The sequence below is a fragment of the Bemisia tabaci genome, chromosome 1 (genome assembly GCF_918797505.1).
Source record: "Bemisia tabaci chromosome 1, PGI_BMITA_v3".
NCBI classification, from domain to species: Eukaryota; Metazoa; Arthropoda; class Insecta; order Hemiptera; family Aleyrodidae; genus Bemisia; species Bemisia tabaci.
The window spans coordinates 84,702,857-84,718,562 of record NC_092793.1 but is presented as its reverse complement, the minus strand read 5'-3'; the positions used below and the strand labels follow the sequence as shown (position 1 = coordinate 84,718,562).

Genomic DNA, 15,706 nt, shown 5'->3' with positions numbered 1-15,706 from the left:
CAGTTGCAGATATTTTGATAAAATTCTCTATTTAGGTACATTTGTTCATAGACAATTGAGAGACAATTTGTAGAGACAATCAGGATATCGCGACCGTGCAAAAAGGACTAAAAATAGTGCTTTTTTGTTTTTGTTTTTTTTCTGTTACAAATGATTTTGAAATGAAAGAGGTGCAAGGTGACAAAAGGTATGAGTGGTGAAAGTTGTGATTCGGAAGAATAAGGTTACCTGGGTGGAATAGTTGAAAAACAGAAGAGAAAAAGAAAAAGATGAGGTTGGAGAGGAAGGAAAAGAGAGGTCGAAAAAAGAAGATCTCATTTTGATGTAAGAATACAAGTTTTTTGTTTATGTTTGAATTACAAGCTTTCTAATTTAACCCTAAAAAACTGCCCCTCTTTAAATCTTTTGCGGCAAGAACAACATCAGGAAACCAAGAGATGTATAAAATTTTACAGAAGCATGCACAGGGTACACAATGTAAGAGGTGAGAAATGAGTAAAAAAGAGCATGTATGTCCTGTATTTGCATTTAAGTATGTAAAAGGACACAATATTTATGAAAAGTTGACTTAACAGAGAGAATGTACCTATTGTGAGGGAATTTTTTGTACTATGCAAAAAGGGCACTCATTCAGTGGCTTTGATTATTTCTTTAAACCGAAAAATTACTTTCAAATACGAATTGCAACAGTCAGTTCCTTCCTTGGGACTTATATTTTAACGGAAAAAACAATTGAACAACAACTGGCCATACTTGGTGCCGGGAAAAACATTCAAACTTTCAATCGCTTTTATCTCAAAGCAAGGTTTTGAAAAAATGCCCTTTTTGCACCCAACTCCTGAATCGATGATTTTGCCTGAGTACGCAACCGTATCGCTAATTGATATACTTCACTGAAAGGTAAGTAAATTTTAAATGAATAAAAAAGAAAAAGAAAAACAACTCGTCACTTCTTGCCCGGCCTTGCAAAAACCTGAAAAGGCGCCCATGCCCCCTCATGCCCAAATCAACATCAACAGTAACAGTTCAACTGAGGATAGACTGTAGCAGACTTGAAATGGAAGTTCCGCTGCTTAAACGCCAGAGGCACAAGCTGCAGCACAGTGCTCAAAGACTCAACAATATAATTTGTGCACCTGAACACTTAAAGAGACTTTATTTATCAGACTTTTTGGCGTAGAAAATAAAAGCGCTTCTGAATCAGACAGGAGTTGTTCATAAAATCTGCAGCTTTTGAAAAACAAAATCTTTGATGAATGCCTCTAGAGGACAGTACCATGGAATCAAAGCAAAAAGTGCCCTTGTCTATTGACTTAGTTTTGCTCTTAGATTAATCATGAGCAGAGAACTTAGGTGCAATGGATGGCTGTGAAACTATATCTAAGTTTTATATTTCTTTGCTTTCTCTTGGTAAAGACATCCTAGAAAAGAGGTGATGGGTTCTAATATGACCAATGAGCTTGTTAACCTGTTTCTAATTCTTGCATTTTCAGAAACTACATTGTCTCCTGATCACGCAGTAATTTTTTCAGATTTTTCCGAGCAGTTTTTCCCTCCGAAACCGACTTTGGAAGTTCGAAATTTTAAAATGCCGCGTTCGCCCGCGTTTTAGCGGCAATCCAAAATGGCGCCGGAATTACCCCCTGAGATTTGACCACACATCTCCGCTGACGTACCTCTGTTGAGAGGAACAACCTAAGCCGGCTTGTGAACAGTAAACAACAACAAATCCGTTCTCATATCACTGACGCAACAGGTATTGGTGTCCGTCCTTTGTCCACAGTGATTGTGTTTTTTGCTGTTTTAGTTTTTTGCAATGTCGAGAGAGGTAAATTATGTGTACTGTTTTGTGCCATCGTGCAAAAACACTTCATTATCAACTCCGGATAAAATATTTTTTTCCGTGCCATATGGTGTGCTGAGGAAAGAGTGGTGTGGAGCTGTGGGTCGAAGCCCCAACTCTTTGAGTGAAAAGACCCACAGAAAATGCTGCGAAGACCATTTTAATGTGAGTAACAAATATCTTTACGCATATCTTCTTTTACACTTAATGAAGGAAGGTGTCTCTATGAGCTTCCTACTGTGATTAGTTATGGCGCATCCATTTTGATTCAAAGCAAAGCAAGAAATTCAAGCTCAGCTCATTTTATTTAGACAAGGAACCTATGAATTCCACACATATGATGACTCCAGTGACCATTTCTCTCCAGATCAATCATTTCAGGACTCCTGTAGCCTGATTGTTGAAATATTATGTTTGTCGACCAGATAAAACAAAATAAAACAGCAATAGAGTAACGTGAATGGCCAGCTTTACCAATCATTCTCTTTGCCGTGCTCACAAAGGATGGATTTGACGACTTGGTGTTGGCAACTTAAGAGGTTCCTTTAGCTTCTCGTTGACTACATCCTTAACTGGCACAACAAAGAAGATGACTCACAAAACTGACCAATCGTATGACTACATTTTCCTTGATCTTGTCTTATCTGATCCACAAGCACAAAATTTCAACATTCAGGCTGCAGGTAGGTAGCTGTGCTAAGCTCCTGCAGTCATTGCTAAGGTCTTAAGCTCTACGGAAAAGCTAATTTGAGTCGACAGATGGAGCATTCAGTTTTACTTAAGTTAGTAGAAATATGCCATATCTTATCACTATGCAGTTCATTTAATCAGTTGGATCTACTTAAATGACAAGAAGAAGTATCTCCGTTATGACCTGGGCCCTGAGACTGTTAAGAATGTATGAATGACCAGGTCCATATTGTGAGAAAGATAGTTCCTTTTGATTTAAATATTTCCAGTTACTCACCCATTTAAAATTTCAAGTTTGTGAAGTTGCAAAGTAAATTAGTTGCCATGATTTTTAATAGAGTTTGCATTCAACTTGCTTTCGGTGCTTTCTGGAGTCTTTTCAGTTGACTTTCAGTTTTCAGAGATCCATCACAAAATTACAGATAACCTTTACTTTAATGTTCTCTCATTTCCTTCATATTGATAAAAGTAAGGTTGTATAATTATCATTATCCATTTCTTTATTACAGCTGGAGAAAGATGTTACAAATTGGTATGAGTACAAGATCATCAAGGAGGCCGGCACCGAAACTGCCCTCCCAACTTTGAGACTTAGGAAGGGAGTTCTGCCAAAAATCGTTGTAAGTACTTGAGATAAGAAATATTTTTAAATTTTTAGGGGGAGAGGGGGCAAGGCTCCCTATCTACCAATGGATTTCCATTTAAACACAATTTCTCTCACTTAGTATATTCTTCATAGTGAGACATTTCCTTGAATCGATAATCACAAAACTGATAGAAATTCAGTCATTAAATTTACCAGGGTGAACAATCAAGCAAAGCCGCACTAAAAAAATTCCTTACGAGAAAGAAGATTGCAAATGGTGCCTAGTCATAACATGACTAAACGAGGGAATCCCTAACAGGTGTAAATGAGTGCATAATGGTAAAATATAAAGCTTCAAAATCAGGTGATGGAGAATTTATGATTCCAAAGTACACCTGTGGCCTTTTTAACAGATGGTGAAATTGTAGGTACTACTGCTCTCATTCAAAGATGGTGAAATAAACGTCAGTATTTTTCCATTTCACAATCTGCCCACACGAAAATTACCCAGGGGTAGAAAGCTTGAGATCTATACTCTTATCCCTTAATATTAGTCTTTTCTGACTTTTGATTTTGGCATTTACACAACTTCTCGATCCTCATGTAAAATATTTGGCCTTCTTTTGCTAACTAAAGTATTTTTTTTTCTCTTATGGAATTCTGAAAATATCGAGATTCCTGGTAGAGGGGAGACAGCTGATAATGTTCATAATACCGGAGACGATTTTCAAAATCAGGTACCTTTTTCTTTCATTTTTATTAAAGTTGTTATTTTTTTTTTTTCAAATAGTTTCTTTCAGACAGTTTGCTGGAAATTTTGCTAATGTGCATTCAAAGTCGGTGTTAAACTGAGGGTCTCATCTCAAAGGGAAACAGCTCATTCCATCACATTGGAGGAGCTTTCTGGAAAAAGGGCACATGACAAAAAATTTCGTTTGAGAGAATTGCATTTGAAGTTTTGGTAATTGCTCTACTGTCACTGACAGTGACTTTCGTTCGAAATCGGGAGTTCAAGCTGCGATGAAAGGTACCATCAGTGGCCAGAAATTAATGATGGAAACTTAAAATGCATTTTTCTCAAACGCTATTTTTTACTATGTGCCCTTTTTCCGGAAAGCTCCTCAATTCCTCTTCAAATAGATAGTGGAATAGATCCTCTAGATAGAGGAATAAACGTCAGTATTTTTCCATTTTACAATCTGCCCACACGAAAATTACCCAGGAGTAGAATGCTTGAGATCTATACTCTTATCCCTTAATATTAGTCTTTTCTGGCTTTTGATTTTGGCATTTACGCAACTTCTCGATCCTCAAGTAAAATATTTGGCTTTCTTTTGCTAACTGATGTATTTTTTTCTCTTATAGAATCCTGAAAATATTGAACCTTCTGATGGAGGGGAGACAGCCGATATTGTTCATAATCCAAGAGACGATTTTCAACTGATACCAGAGACAGGTGATATTGTTCATAATCCCGGAGACGATTTTCAACTGATACCAGAGACAGGTGATATTGTTGATGATCCCAAGGACGATTTCCTTGATCAGGTACCTTTTTCCTTCGTTTTTATTAAAGTTGTTATTTTTTTATTAATAGTTTCTTTCAGACAGTTTGTTGGAAATTTTGCTAGTGTGCATTCAAATTCGGAGTAAAACTGAGATTCTCATCTCAAAGAGATACAGCTCATTCCATCACAATTCCTCTTCAAAGAAATGTGCCGTTTTTTTGCACCACCAGTTATGATCAATCAGGAAGGCAACTACAGACGCGTCTCAAGTTCCATCATCAGTGCAACACAGCCCTCATGATTCTCTGCTTTCAAGATTCTGTGTAATGACGATTCCAGTTTCATACTGAATTTTAACGAATGTTGACAAAATTACCAACACTCTGTCTAAACGACTTGTACATTAAACAGCAATCTGTTTGTAGGTTTTTTTTTCCCCTCTCTCTATCACAAACTAAATGACTTGCTCATCTAAAAATTATAGTTTATTTTGCTAACTAATATATTTATTTGTTTCGTAGATTACTGAAAATATCGAAGGCGGAGAGATATTGGGTTCGGTTAAAGTCTGCGTTCGTCCTGAAGAACATTCCGCACAGGTACCTTAAAGGCTATTATACCATATTTTCCTTCTAGTTTTTAATTGCACCTAATTTTTGAATGAATTTCAATTTTCATTTTAATTTGTGCGTTTATTTGGTCAAAAGACTGCCTACATTGAGACCATTCTGTTGAAAATAACAGCGCTGTATATTTATTTTTTCCAATGCCGGACTGGTTGCATCAATACTAAAAAGAAAAAAAAGAAAAGCACATGCAGTTCATAATGATTTCATAGAAGAATTAGAGAAGCATTTATTTCGGTTTCAGTATTACCATCTGTCAACCATGTTTCCAAATTTTTAAGTTTTGCATAATTTCTCTTTAACTGTAAAACATTATCAAGCAAAAATCTCTCAAGTTTTTTTTTAAGAATATACTGAGTGCTAAAATTTTTAATATTGCATTTGTGCTACTTGTTTCACCATCATGTGAAAAGCACAATTCACAAGCATTGTGTTTATTTTTCTGAATGAATTTTTACTCCTGGAAAGTCGAGCGTTTTCTTCTGAGGTCTTTGGGTAAATCAAAAAGCTTTGTACGATCAACTGCCATGTAATTTCAGTAAATTTGGTATACAGTGTTAATACTACAAGAACCTATCATATATTACTCCACATTATACATTTTATTACACATATCATACTACATATTATTACAATATTGTACTTCTTAAGCACTATCAACGATTACAGTCTATATAATACATTGATAACAAATTTCTGTAATCACTGGTAAACTTAATATTTTTGTGTCAACATGCGTAGAATTGTGTCAAATATCAGTTATGGTGGGCACATAAAAAGTGTCTCTTTATGCGACTAATTATAGTGAGTCATCATCTGAAAAATTACTAGAAAAATGTGACCTTTTCAAGTAGTCATAGAATAAGAATATGAAATGAGAATAGCTGTCAGGGGAAAAATATTCAAGATGAGCTTTCTTCACAATAGCACCTGTCATTGTTATGAGTGGTAGTAAACTTAATTCAAGGGTCAAAACAATATTTTACGAGCTACCAACATTTTTCGAAGGGTAGAAGCGCATTCGCTGTGTTTCTATCTTTTTAAGGGCTCAAAGGTCTGCCGACAGAGTCTTCCAACAGGTTTTTTTTACATATTAAAGTCAGAGATATTACAGAAGGAGGGGAGAGATAATTTTTTATGCCATCCAAAATCACCAGAATCCTTGTTCTGAGGGAGTAAGCTTTCACGGATGGCTGTTAACTATTTGAGATTCTTCCCTCAGACGCTCTACCATTGTTCCTCTTGTATTATTTCTTTCTTCATTATAATATATTTTTTTTTTTTCATATTTCAGGGGACAAAAAGAAAGTTGGATAAGGCCAATCAAGTTAATTTACAACTCTCTACTGTTCACAAAAGGACCCAGGTTAATTTACGACCCTCAACTGTCAATCAGGAGACCCAGACATCACCAATCAAAAATCGATCTGGAAGTTGGACAGTGAAGGAAAAGAAAAGGTTTAAGGAAGATAATTCTGAGAGCGAGTTGGAGAAAACCCTTTCTCAGTCATCTGATAAATCTTGGCACCCATCTCACACATCGCAGAGCTCATCACAAAGCTCTCAAAATTCCACAAAAGAAGAGCTCCTAAGTGTACAGCTGAAAACCATTTTTGTTGATTTGAATGTCAAGCTTATGGAAAAGTACCCCAAAAGATACCTAGGCATTCCAAAGGATAAGTTAGGATTAATTGAAGTCTTAATAACCTTTTCTAAATGTACAAAAATGAATATATATAGAGCTCTTAGAAAAATCCGAAAAAACGAATCTCTGGATGATCTTGCAGATGTTTGTGGAGTTTCGAAAACAGCCGTTTCGAAATCCATCAATAATACAATCCCTGAACTTGCAGCATGCCTGTCTACTTACATTATTTGGCCACCTTCAAATATAATTAAAAGCAATTTGCCTGCTTCTTTTAGGATTAATTATGCGAATGTTGAGACAATCATCGATTGTTTTGAGATTTTCATAACTCGTCCGTCTGATCCTGTAACACAAGCACTTGTCTATTCCGAATACAAACACCATCATACAATGAAATACTTAATATCTGTTACTCCGGATGGTCTTATTAATTTTATTTCTAAAGGCTATGGTGGAAGAGCCACTGATGTTCAGATTGTTAAAACTTCTGGCTACCTTGATCATTTGAAACCAGGCATGGTTGTCATGACTGATAGGGGTTTTAAGGAATTAGCCCCAATTCTTATTCAAAAGAAATGTACTCTTGTTAAGCCACCCAGCGTAAAACAAGGGGTGAAGCTCAATAAAAATGATGCTAGAGTGGCTAAGATAGTTGCAAGCCTCAGGATGAATGTTGAGCGTGTTATTGGGAGAATCAGAGAATTTCACTTATTTTATGCGCCGCCTTTTCATCACAACCTGTTGCACCTTGCAGATCAGTCTGTAACCATTGGATGTGCATTAGCAAATGTTCAAAACCCTCTGTATGTGTGAACAAGCATTCAGTTTTGATTCCTCTACTAATTAGCTCAACATTCAAACTGTATCCAGAAAATTTTGTAACTTATTTCACTTCTATCGTAACAACAGAAAGCTCTTCAATCAGTGTGTAGGCAACACATATAGAACTCTAGCACAATAGTAATAATCTTACCATGTAATATCAATTAAAGTAATTCGATGGACACCATATTTTGGGTCAGAACGACGTGCAATATATCGCATCAATTTATTTCATGTTTTCAGATACTTATCATTTTTCTCCAATTTTGACATGACATTTCTTTTATCACGAGACTAAAAAATTTACTTACCAAACTTAACAAAGGAAGTCATTGTAATGAAGGCAGGGTTTAGTTAGAGGAAAAATATTGCATTCGAGTGTTGTTTCGATTTCAGTATCGAATGTGACATTTCTCCTCTAAAAAAAACCTTAACTTCATCAGGATGAACTTGCTTGTTAAATTTGGTAAGTGAATTCTTTAGTCTTGTAACGACAGAAAAGCAATTTCAAAATATGAGAAAAATTACAAATAGCCGAAAACATAGAACCAGTGGATCCAATTCATTGCACGTTGTTCTGACACAAAATATGACGTCCATCAAATCACCTTACTTATAATCTGTGCTTCTTGGTAGTCAGAAGTTTTACATTAGAAATCTCAAAGCAGTCAACCCTCTATGGCATAAATCAATTTTAGGTTTTGGATTCTGGGGGACACAAATCTCTCCTAAAGCTTTCGTAAAGACATAGACATTTCTCCAATAAAATTACAAAATTTTGGTATTAATTTTTTTTTTTTTTTAAACACTTGGCAATATTATGTCACGGAGATTTAATCCAATTTTTAAAGAACCAAGAAACGGGTTGTTACGACTAAGTAACATTATGCCATAGAGGGTTTATGAAGGTCTCAACATTCTCAATCTGTTCGATTATTCCTAAAAGGAGCTGGTAGAGTAATGCTGCGTCCACCCCATTCTGTCAGGAAATCAAAGCCAAAAACAAGGAAACTGACATTAAAGTCACAAAATGAACTCTAATGAGTTCTTGTGCAAGACTGAGGGGGAAGTGTGATGTTCAGGCAGATGTATTGGAGTATTATTGCACTACATCTGCCTGAGCTTAACACTCTCCCCTTTCAGCCGTGCACTGAAACTAATTGAAGTTCATTTTTTGAAATTCAATGCTAATTTTTGGATTTATTGACATCAAATTCCTTGCAGAAGAGCATGGACCAAGCACTTTTCTACAATCTTGTTGTTCACAGTATTCACGCCACATTTTTAGTGTTTTTATCTTGTCGCATCAGAACTTTTGCTGAAACTTCAAAAATATCTGCAAGATCATTTAAGGGTTCGTTCTAATTGGAAGTATAAGTTTTCAGTCACCGAATTATTTACAGTCCTAAGTTGAACTGGTCTCATTTGTAAAACTTGCAGTTTTAAGACCGATTCAGCCTCCTTTTTGAGCCAAGCATTGCAAGTTCTGTCAGACACAATTTACAGTCAGTTTACTTTCACTCAAAATTTTCAATTTGGTGTTTCATTTTTTCCCTCTAAATCAGGCGCTAGTTTAATTGTAGTTAAAAACAAAATTTCTCAAAGCTGTCAGCAATTTTTTAAACATGCATAGTCTTTAAGACTGTCTGGTCAGAAATATCATCATGTACAATGTGTCGGCTTAAATGGCATATTTCATGTAAAAAGATAGATTAATATTGTATTTATATGATGAAGGAACCACATTGAAGCCATATAATATTTTAATTTTGACTTACAAAGTACTTTCAATTTTTAGAAGGTTTATAGTAAACAGATGGTTGATGGAATTTTAAGTTTCATCAATAAAATGAGCGTCAGAAAATATCCATTTTCATTTTGTTGAAGAGGTTGCATCCTTGAATAAAATGAGTGTTGTAATATCCATTTTAATTCTTTTTAAGAAGTTGCATCCTTGCATTATATTTAATGTACAATAGTTTTACCGTTTCACTTGTTTTCAATTTTGTCTAGTCAATATCTGTTTTAGTGTGTGATGCAAACATTTCCTGCTAGCAAAGCAGCATAAGTTTTCTTTTAAAATGGAACCAATTTTTTTCAACAAATTGTGTATGTCTAAAATGATCTCGTAAGAGGTAAGAAACTTCAGTTATGAAATTGTTACTGTGATTGTCATTTTTTAATTTTGCATTGATATTTATGCTACATATTTGCTCTCTCAATTTTTGAAAATTCAAGGCCTCTCGAGTAAGATGAAAAAGTTTCTCCATAAAGAAGCTTTTAAACTCTCCTTTAATTTCTTTCAGAAATATTCTGTACACCCGCCCTTTGAGGGCAAATATGCGTATCTTGCCAATAAAAAAATTGCAATTCATCCGTCATATTTTTGTTATCCTAGAAACCAATTTTTTTAAAAACTCAGTAACTTCCTAAAATGAAGGAGACTTTACTATGAAAATTGCAGGAACTTTTTAGACTTACAGCGGACTTCTATATGAGATAAAAATTAGGTCAGAGGAATGTAACTTCCTCATTGAAGTTTCACGTGCCTAAAAAGTTCAAATGAATGTAAATAATTTAATACAGAAATATCATCTTTAGTTTAAATTAAAATCAGAAAATTCAAACTTCCTGTTCCTGAAAAAATCATTACAATTGAAAACCAACCTGCAAATAACTTTATCTTTCTTTCAAATCCATTGCCTACCTCCTTTGCCATGTTGCACTTCAAAAATTGATAAGAAGAAAATATTGATATGCTGAGAAAATAATTTAATAGCAAAATATACTGATCGCAATGTAGTTAGCTGCTTTAGTGAATTCTGATTATTTGGTGAGCAGGAAGTTTGCGATAAGGAGTCCAGAAAAAACTCATTTTCTGTTTATGACTAAAATATGGAACATGAGCTTACAAGGAATAAGCATGTGATGGAACACCTAATACCTTACGTTGTCTGCACTCATCTGTACTAATACAGAAATACACCTGGTACATTTTGATCCCACTTGTCAAAACGGAACATGTACCATTCGTTGGTGGTAGTCAAGAAAAGAGCAATTAAAAAAACTGTCAACCAGAAATAACTTGGACTACCTACTTCACATTTTTACTGCAGCATACAGTCTTGGGTAAATGTGAGCATCCCAAAATTTTCTGGCCAGAGACATCATGTTGTCACAAAAAATTGGATCAAATTGTTCCCTCACAATTTTCACAAGTCGAGGACTATTATTACTTTTACTGAAGGAGGGGTCAGCCACACAGAACAATGTTTCCCTATAATCTGACATGAACATTTGCAACTGCATCTGACCCCTAAATTTCTTGGCTGGTTTTTCTCCGGACTTATCAAAGTACCTTTTATAAGTTTTTTTGGACATAGGACACTTTACTTCGACAATGTACTTTCCTAAATAGGCATCTGGAGAAGCACCAAATATTGGGTGCTTCCTCTTTAAAATCACTCCTCCTCTACTCATTTTTTCATTTTTAAATCTTTTTTGAACGGCGTTCAAAACTATTGGTTCTAGGTCACTGCCCCTTTTCATGGCCTTGGTTTCCTTGAAAGGGACCGCGCCTAGAATCAAATTTACAAGGCTGATGCCTCCAGAACTTCTCGAAGCTTGGTGAATATTTGAGCCTGTGACTCTACCTTGTCTCACTTCAAACCAGAGGCTTGATTTCGACTGCCCAGCAGATGCAGCCACCAAAGCCTCACATTCAGCATCGGTCATTGAATTTTCACAAAATTCAATGAAACCGTCAGGGCTGTGAGGCTCTGGAGTCTGCACATACTTCAGCATGAAGTGAAACAAGGCATATGTCGATTGCTCTTCACAGTGACTTCTTAAAATTGAGGGGCTACATTTCCTCAAAGCTTCAATCGAGGCGTTGAAAAATTCTTTTTTCACTTCCTCCGACAGCGTCACAGTTGAGGGTGGATGAATTTCCTCAATTCTCAATGCTTTCATGGAGCCGCCAACTTTAGACAAAGTTGAATTTCTCCAGTAGCACTCCACTGATGTTCTTGCCGGAGTCTCGCTTTGTCGATGCAACCAGCAAACAAACGCTACCACATGTTTGCATCCATCTAAAATAGAGTAAAAGGGGAAATAAAATAAATGCTTGCTAAGTGAAATCAAGCCCTTCACTGATTTTCATGCTGAAATGCACAGATCCTTTTTATCGTGATTATTTGACAATTTTATTGAAACGTTTCCAGATTTTGAAGGAATAACTCATCATATTCTGATTGGACGTACATACCTATACCAAAACAGATTATATATGAATGAATTAAATCAAAAATAAATATGTGTGCACAGCCCAGATGCTTGTTTTCTACATACAGTAATTCATTTTTACTTAGTTTCTATAGTATGAATGCGTCAAATTGTGAACATAGCTTTTTGTTGAAAATATTTTCATAGAAAAATTGTCCACCAAAAAAAAAAAAAAAAAAAAAAAAAAATTCACTGAAGCTATCAAGATAAGGGATTCTTCTTGGACCATCTGTCTGCGTGGTATTCTTTTAGGTCCCTCTTCCTTTTCTGTTAACATATTATGGTCAATTTAATGACCCACTTCAATCCCTATGTCAAGGCTGTTATTGACAGTCTGTAGATAGTTTATGGATGGACCTTAATCAATAAATGGACCGCTTTAAACAGAAAGGAACCAAGTCACATCAGCTATTGCCAAATTTGATCGGGCAATTTAATTTTTTACACAAAAACGGTTGTGCGGATTTTCTTTGGCAAATTTCAGTGAATTTTCGCCATAATACGAAGCAAATTCCTTGAAATTTACGAAGAAATCTGCATAGACATTCTCTCGTAAAAAATGTAATTTCCCTGTTAAATTTGGCAATAGCTGATGTGGCTTGGTTCCTTTCTGTTTAACGCGGTCCAAGTATGCAACATAAGATTTTAATGCTCAGGGTAAATTGATACAAAATCAAAGAAGTTTCAATGAATAATCTGGGAGCCAAAACATACATTCTTGTTGAAAATGACATATAGTTCTTTAAGTCCTGACTCCTATAGATTCTTGAGGTTTTGCTGAGGGTATGTAATTCAAACATGTGACTGCACTAAACAGCCGTTTTCATTTGTTCCATTCAACAGCTTACCTACAGGAGTGTTCTTACCTCATGCAGTAAAAAAAAAAAAAAAAAAAAAAAAAATCCTAACTTTGGCAAGAGGCCTTGTTAGTTTACCTTCACTAGCGGGGCAATCTTCACAAATTGTCTTCAGGATATTCATTCTCCTCTCATCAATGAGACAGTGCACAGGGTAGGGTTTGATTCGCACCTTGTGTTCAGGTGTCATATCGGCTTTGACATGGCAGAGCCAGGGAATGGTTTTGTCATTGGTGTCTGTGGGGATTTCTCTCTTGACTTGCACATAGCCAATAGCTTTATTAGAATAGGAATCTCTGGCAGATCTGGGAGGAAAAGATGAACAAATTGATGGGATAACTGAGGCGTTATGGAATACATAAAGTTGATGGTGTCTGAATTTTCTTATAACGATAATGTTCATAACTTTTCAGTGTGTTTCGGTACTTACAATAAGTTACAGACCTGACAGGAAATGCTGATAACCTTGCTGATGACATCGGTAACATCTAAAATAGTGAAAGAGAGAACTCACTTGACCCATTCCAGTTGAATTGTCAAAATCAGCTGGCTTATAAGGAGGCAGCTTTGCAAAAAGTTTACCAAATCATGAATAGTAGATGTTTCCCAGAGTTTGATGCTAAAGTGTCCTCATCAAGATAGCTGTACATAGAGAATTTACATCTATCCCATACTACTTGACAGGAACATTTGTCGCAACAATCATTGGCTGTGAGTCTCAGGTTCAATACCTGTAATAATAAAATTTTGTAATTTAGCAGGAGACATGAGCTTAAAAATGACTAAGCCATGCGCTGATGGAGGCTGACAACACAGAGGAGGCTGATGATAAATTTTTCTTCTTGATTGAGAGGGTTTCTCTCTTTTCGTGATCAGACATTCTTCAAGTGGAGTTGTTGCCAACTAAGTTTGTGCATTTGTAGCCTGTGAAAGGAGATCTACCATCCAGATTCTTCAATTAACCTAACAAGAAGAAATTACGTCAAACAATCTTCTGTCACAGTCTAAAAGTGCACAAACTAATTTGGTGTGGACTCTTACCATAGTTCAATGGTAAATGTTGGCTGGCAGACGTATTGCATAATAAAGTCTCTGTTGATAGATAAATGTTGACACCTCAACTAATGTGTACTAAATGTTGAAGAATTTGGAGCTACGGATGCGGTGTCACGGCACTTGAAGAACACTGAGGACGTATCAAAAAAGAACCATCTTGAAGCAATGTTAACAAGTGTCAAAAGTTGATGTATTCTTGCATTCAGATTGAGGTTCCACAATACTCGACGTGGAATATTTTCCATGTTGAAATATAGTAGGTCCGAACTTACCTAACAGTTTTCCAATTCCTCATTTCAGGGGACAAAAACGATGGTGTGGAGAAGAACTGGGCAAGCATGATAGAATCAACTTTTGGCAGATTTTGATCTGTGCCCTTTTCGAAATCACTGTCAACTTTTTTACCTATGATTTAAGAACACGTAACACTTCTTACAGTCAACAATTTAAAAACACTTCACTTGACGATTTGCAAACACGCACAAAAATGCAAAATGATTGCCTTATCAGCTACCTCATAACCTCAAGGGACAATCGGTTGAACGGTAGAGCAGAGGTAGCCTTTTTACAATGCCTCGACGATGTGTGGTCAAATCTCAGGGGGTAATTCCGGCGCCATTTTGGAATGCCGCTAAAACGCGGGCGAACGCGGCATTTTAAAATTTCGAACTTCATAAGTCGTTTTCGGAGGGAAAAACTGCTCGGAAAAATCTGAAAAAATTCCTGCGTGATCAGAGGACAATGTAGTTTTCAAAAATGCAAGAATTAGAAATAGGTTAACAAGCTCATTACATAAATAAACATGAGTCTCACACTTACAGTCTCATGAGGATCAATTAAAATATTACAAGGAATTTAAAAATTGTTATTTGGTCAGTTAGACGACCAAGAAAAGAAGAAGTGAACAGCTAAAAAAGGTACAGCAGCCACATTATAGCTGCACATACTTGCACCAAACTTGAGGTTGCTTTCATACTTATCTGGCCAGAGAAAATTCAAATTTTAGAGGAAAACATCTTACCTTGCCTGTTTTAACAAAAGCTTCGGACACCTTTCGGTTGCGACCACCATAGCAAGTTGTGATAAGATCTGCTACCCCACAACTTTCAAAAAAGGTGCCCAGTCTAGCTCCAGGGTAAAATATGTCTACAAATTTGATCATCTCCATTAAACCTAATCTAATGATTGCTGCTTTGGTATTATCCCCCAGGCCCAGACCATCAACAAAACCAGCTGCACAGGCAACAACATTCTGCAAGAAAAAGACATGAAATCATAATGAAAGAATAGGGAAATGGATTCAATACTTAAAAAATTAGTTTTAAAGCTTGCAAACATTGTAAACGTTACTCGACCAACCAATGTCTTTGTCTTGGTTATATGTAGAGCCCATAAATTAAAAAAAAAACTATAAATATCATTAATTTCAGGATTGAAATAAGATACAATTATGAGGTGGACATGAAAAAAATATATCAATAAAAAGAAATTAACTGGTATCTAGGGGTGTTCAAACGAATTCTTGCCGGAACTCTTTCTATATCGTCTCTTATTGAAACTGGCGGCAATACCGACAGTGGCGATGATATCGACAACAGCCGGCTTTATCGGATTTTTGAGAGCTCGCACTCAATGCATTGTTGCCCCGAGTGTCGGTTTATCAGATCGCCTGGCACGGCGGCGCATGAAATAGATGTACACATGGCAACAGCTTGTTTTTGCCAGCTCCAAAAACTCTGATCGCTATCGGCAGGAGCGCTCTTATCGTAACTTTTTCTTAACGGAA

At 36.0% G+C, this 15,706-nt stretch overlaps 4 protein-coding genes across 4 annotated transcripts in view; 2 read left to right on the top strand and 2 right to left on the bottom strand.

The window, feature by feature from the left end:
• Gpdh1 (Glycerol-3-phosphate dehydrogenase 1) overlaps nt 1-15,706 on the bottom strand; it is an 84,000-nt gene that overhangs the window by 18,373 nt on the left and 49,921 nt on the right. Inside the window, exon 5 of the mRNA XM_019059552.2 lies at nt 14,942-15,172. Within this exon, the coding sequence (XP_018915097.1) occupies nt 14,942-15,172 (231 nt within the window). The remainder of the gene's footprint in view (nt 1-14,941; nt 15,173-15,706) is intronic.
• Nucleotides 471-3,792, top strand: LOC109038037 (uncharacterized). Its single transcript, XM_072306326.1, has 2 exons — nt 471-2,008; nt 3,043-3,792. Exons 1-2 carry the CDS (start codon nt 1,817-1,819, stop codon nt 3,163-3,165), a joined length of 315 nt encoding a protein of 104 aa, XP_072162427.1. The 5' UTR covers nt 471-1,816; the 3' UTR covers nt 3,166-3,792.
• On the top strand, nt 3,445-7,714 carry LOC140223770 (uncharacterized). Its single transcript, XM_072306533.1, has 5 exons — nt 3,445-3,450; nt 3,674-3,856; nt 4,485-4,667; nt 5,149-5,226; nt 6,548-7,714. Exons 1-5 carry the CDS (start codon nt 3,445-3,447, stop codon nt 7,712-7,714), a joined length of 1,617 nt encoding a protein of 538 aa, XP_072162634.1.
• Nucleotides 10,063-14,935, bottom strand: LOC109038039 (uncharacterized). Its single transcript, XM_072306325.1, has 3 exons — nt 14,193-14,935; nt 12,943-13,595; nt 10,063-11,814 (listed from the first exon to the last, which is right to left on the bottom strand). The coding sequence occupies exons 2-3, from the start codon at nt 13,265-13,267 to the stop codon at nt 10,823-10,825; spliced, it is 1,317 nt and encodes a 438-aa protein (XP_072162426.1). The 5' UTR covers nt 13,268-13,595; nt 14,193-14,935; the 3' UTR covers nt 10,063-10,822.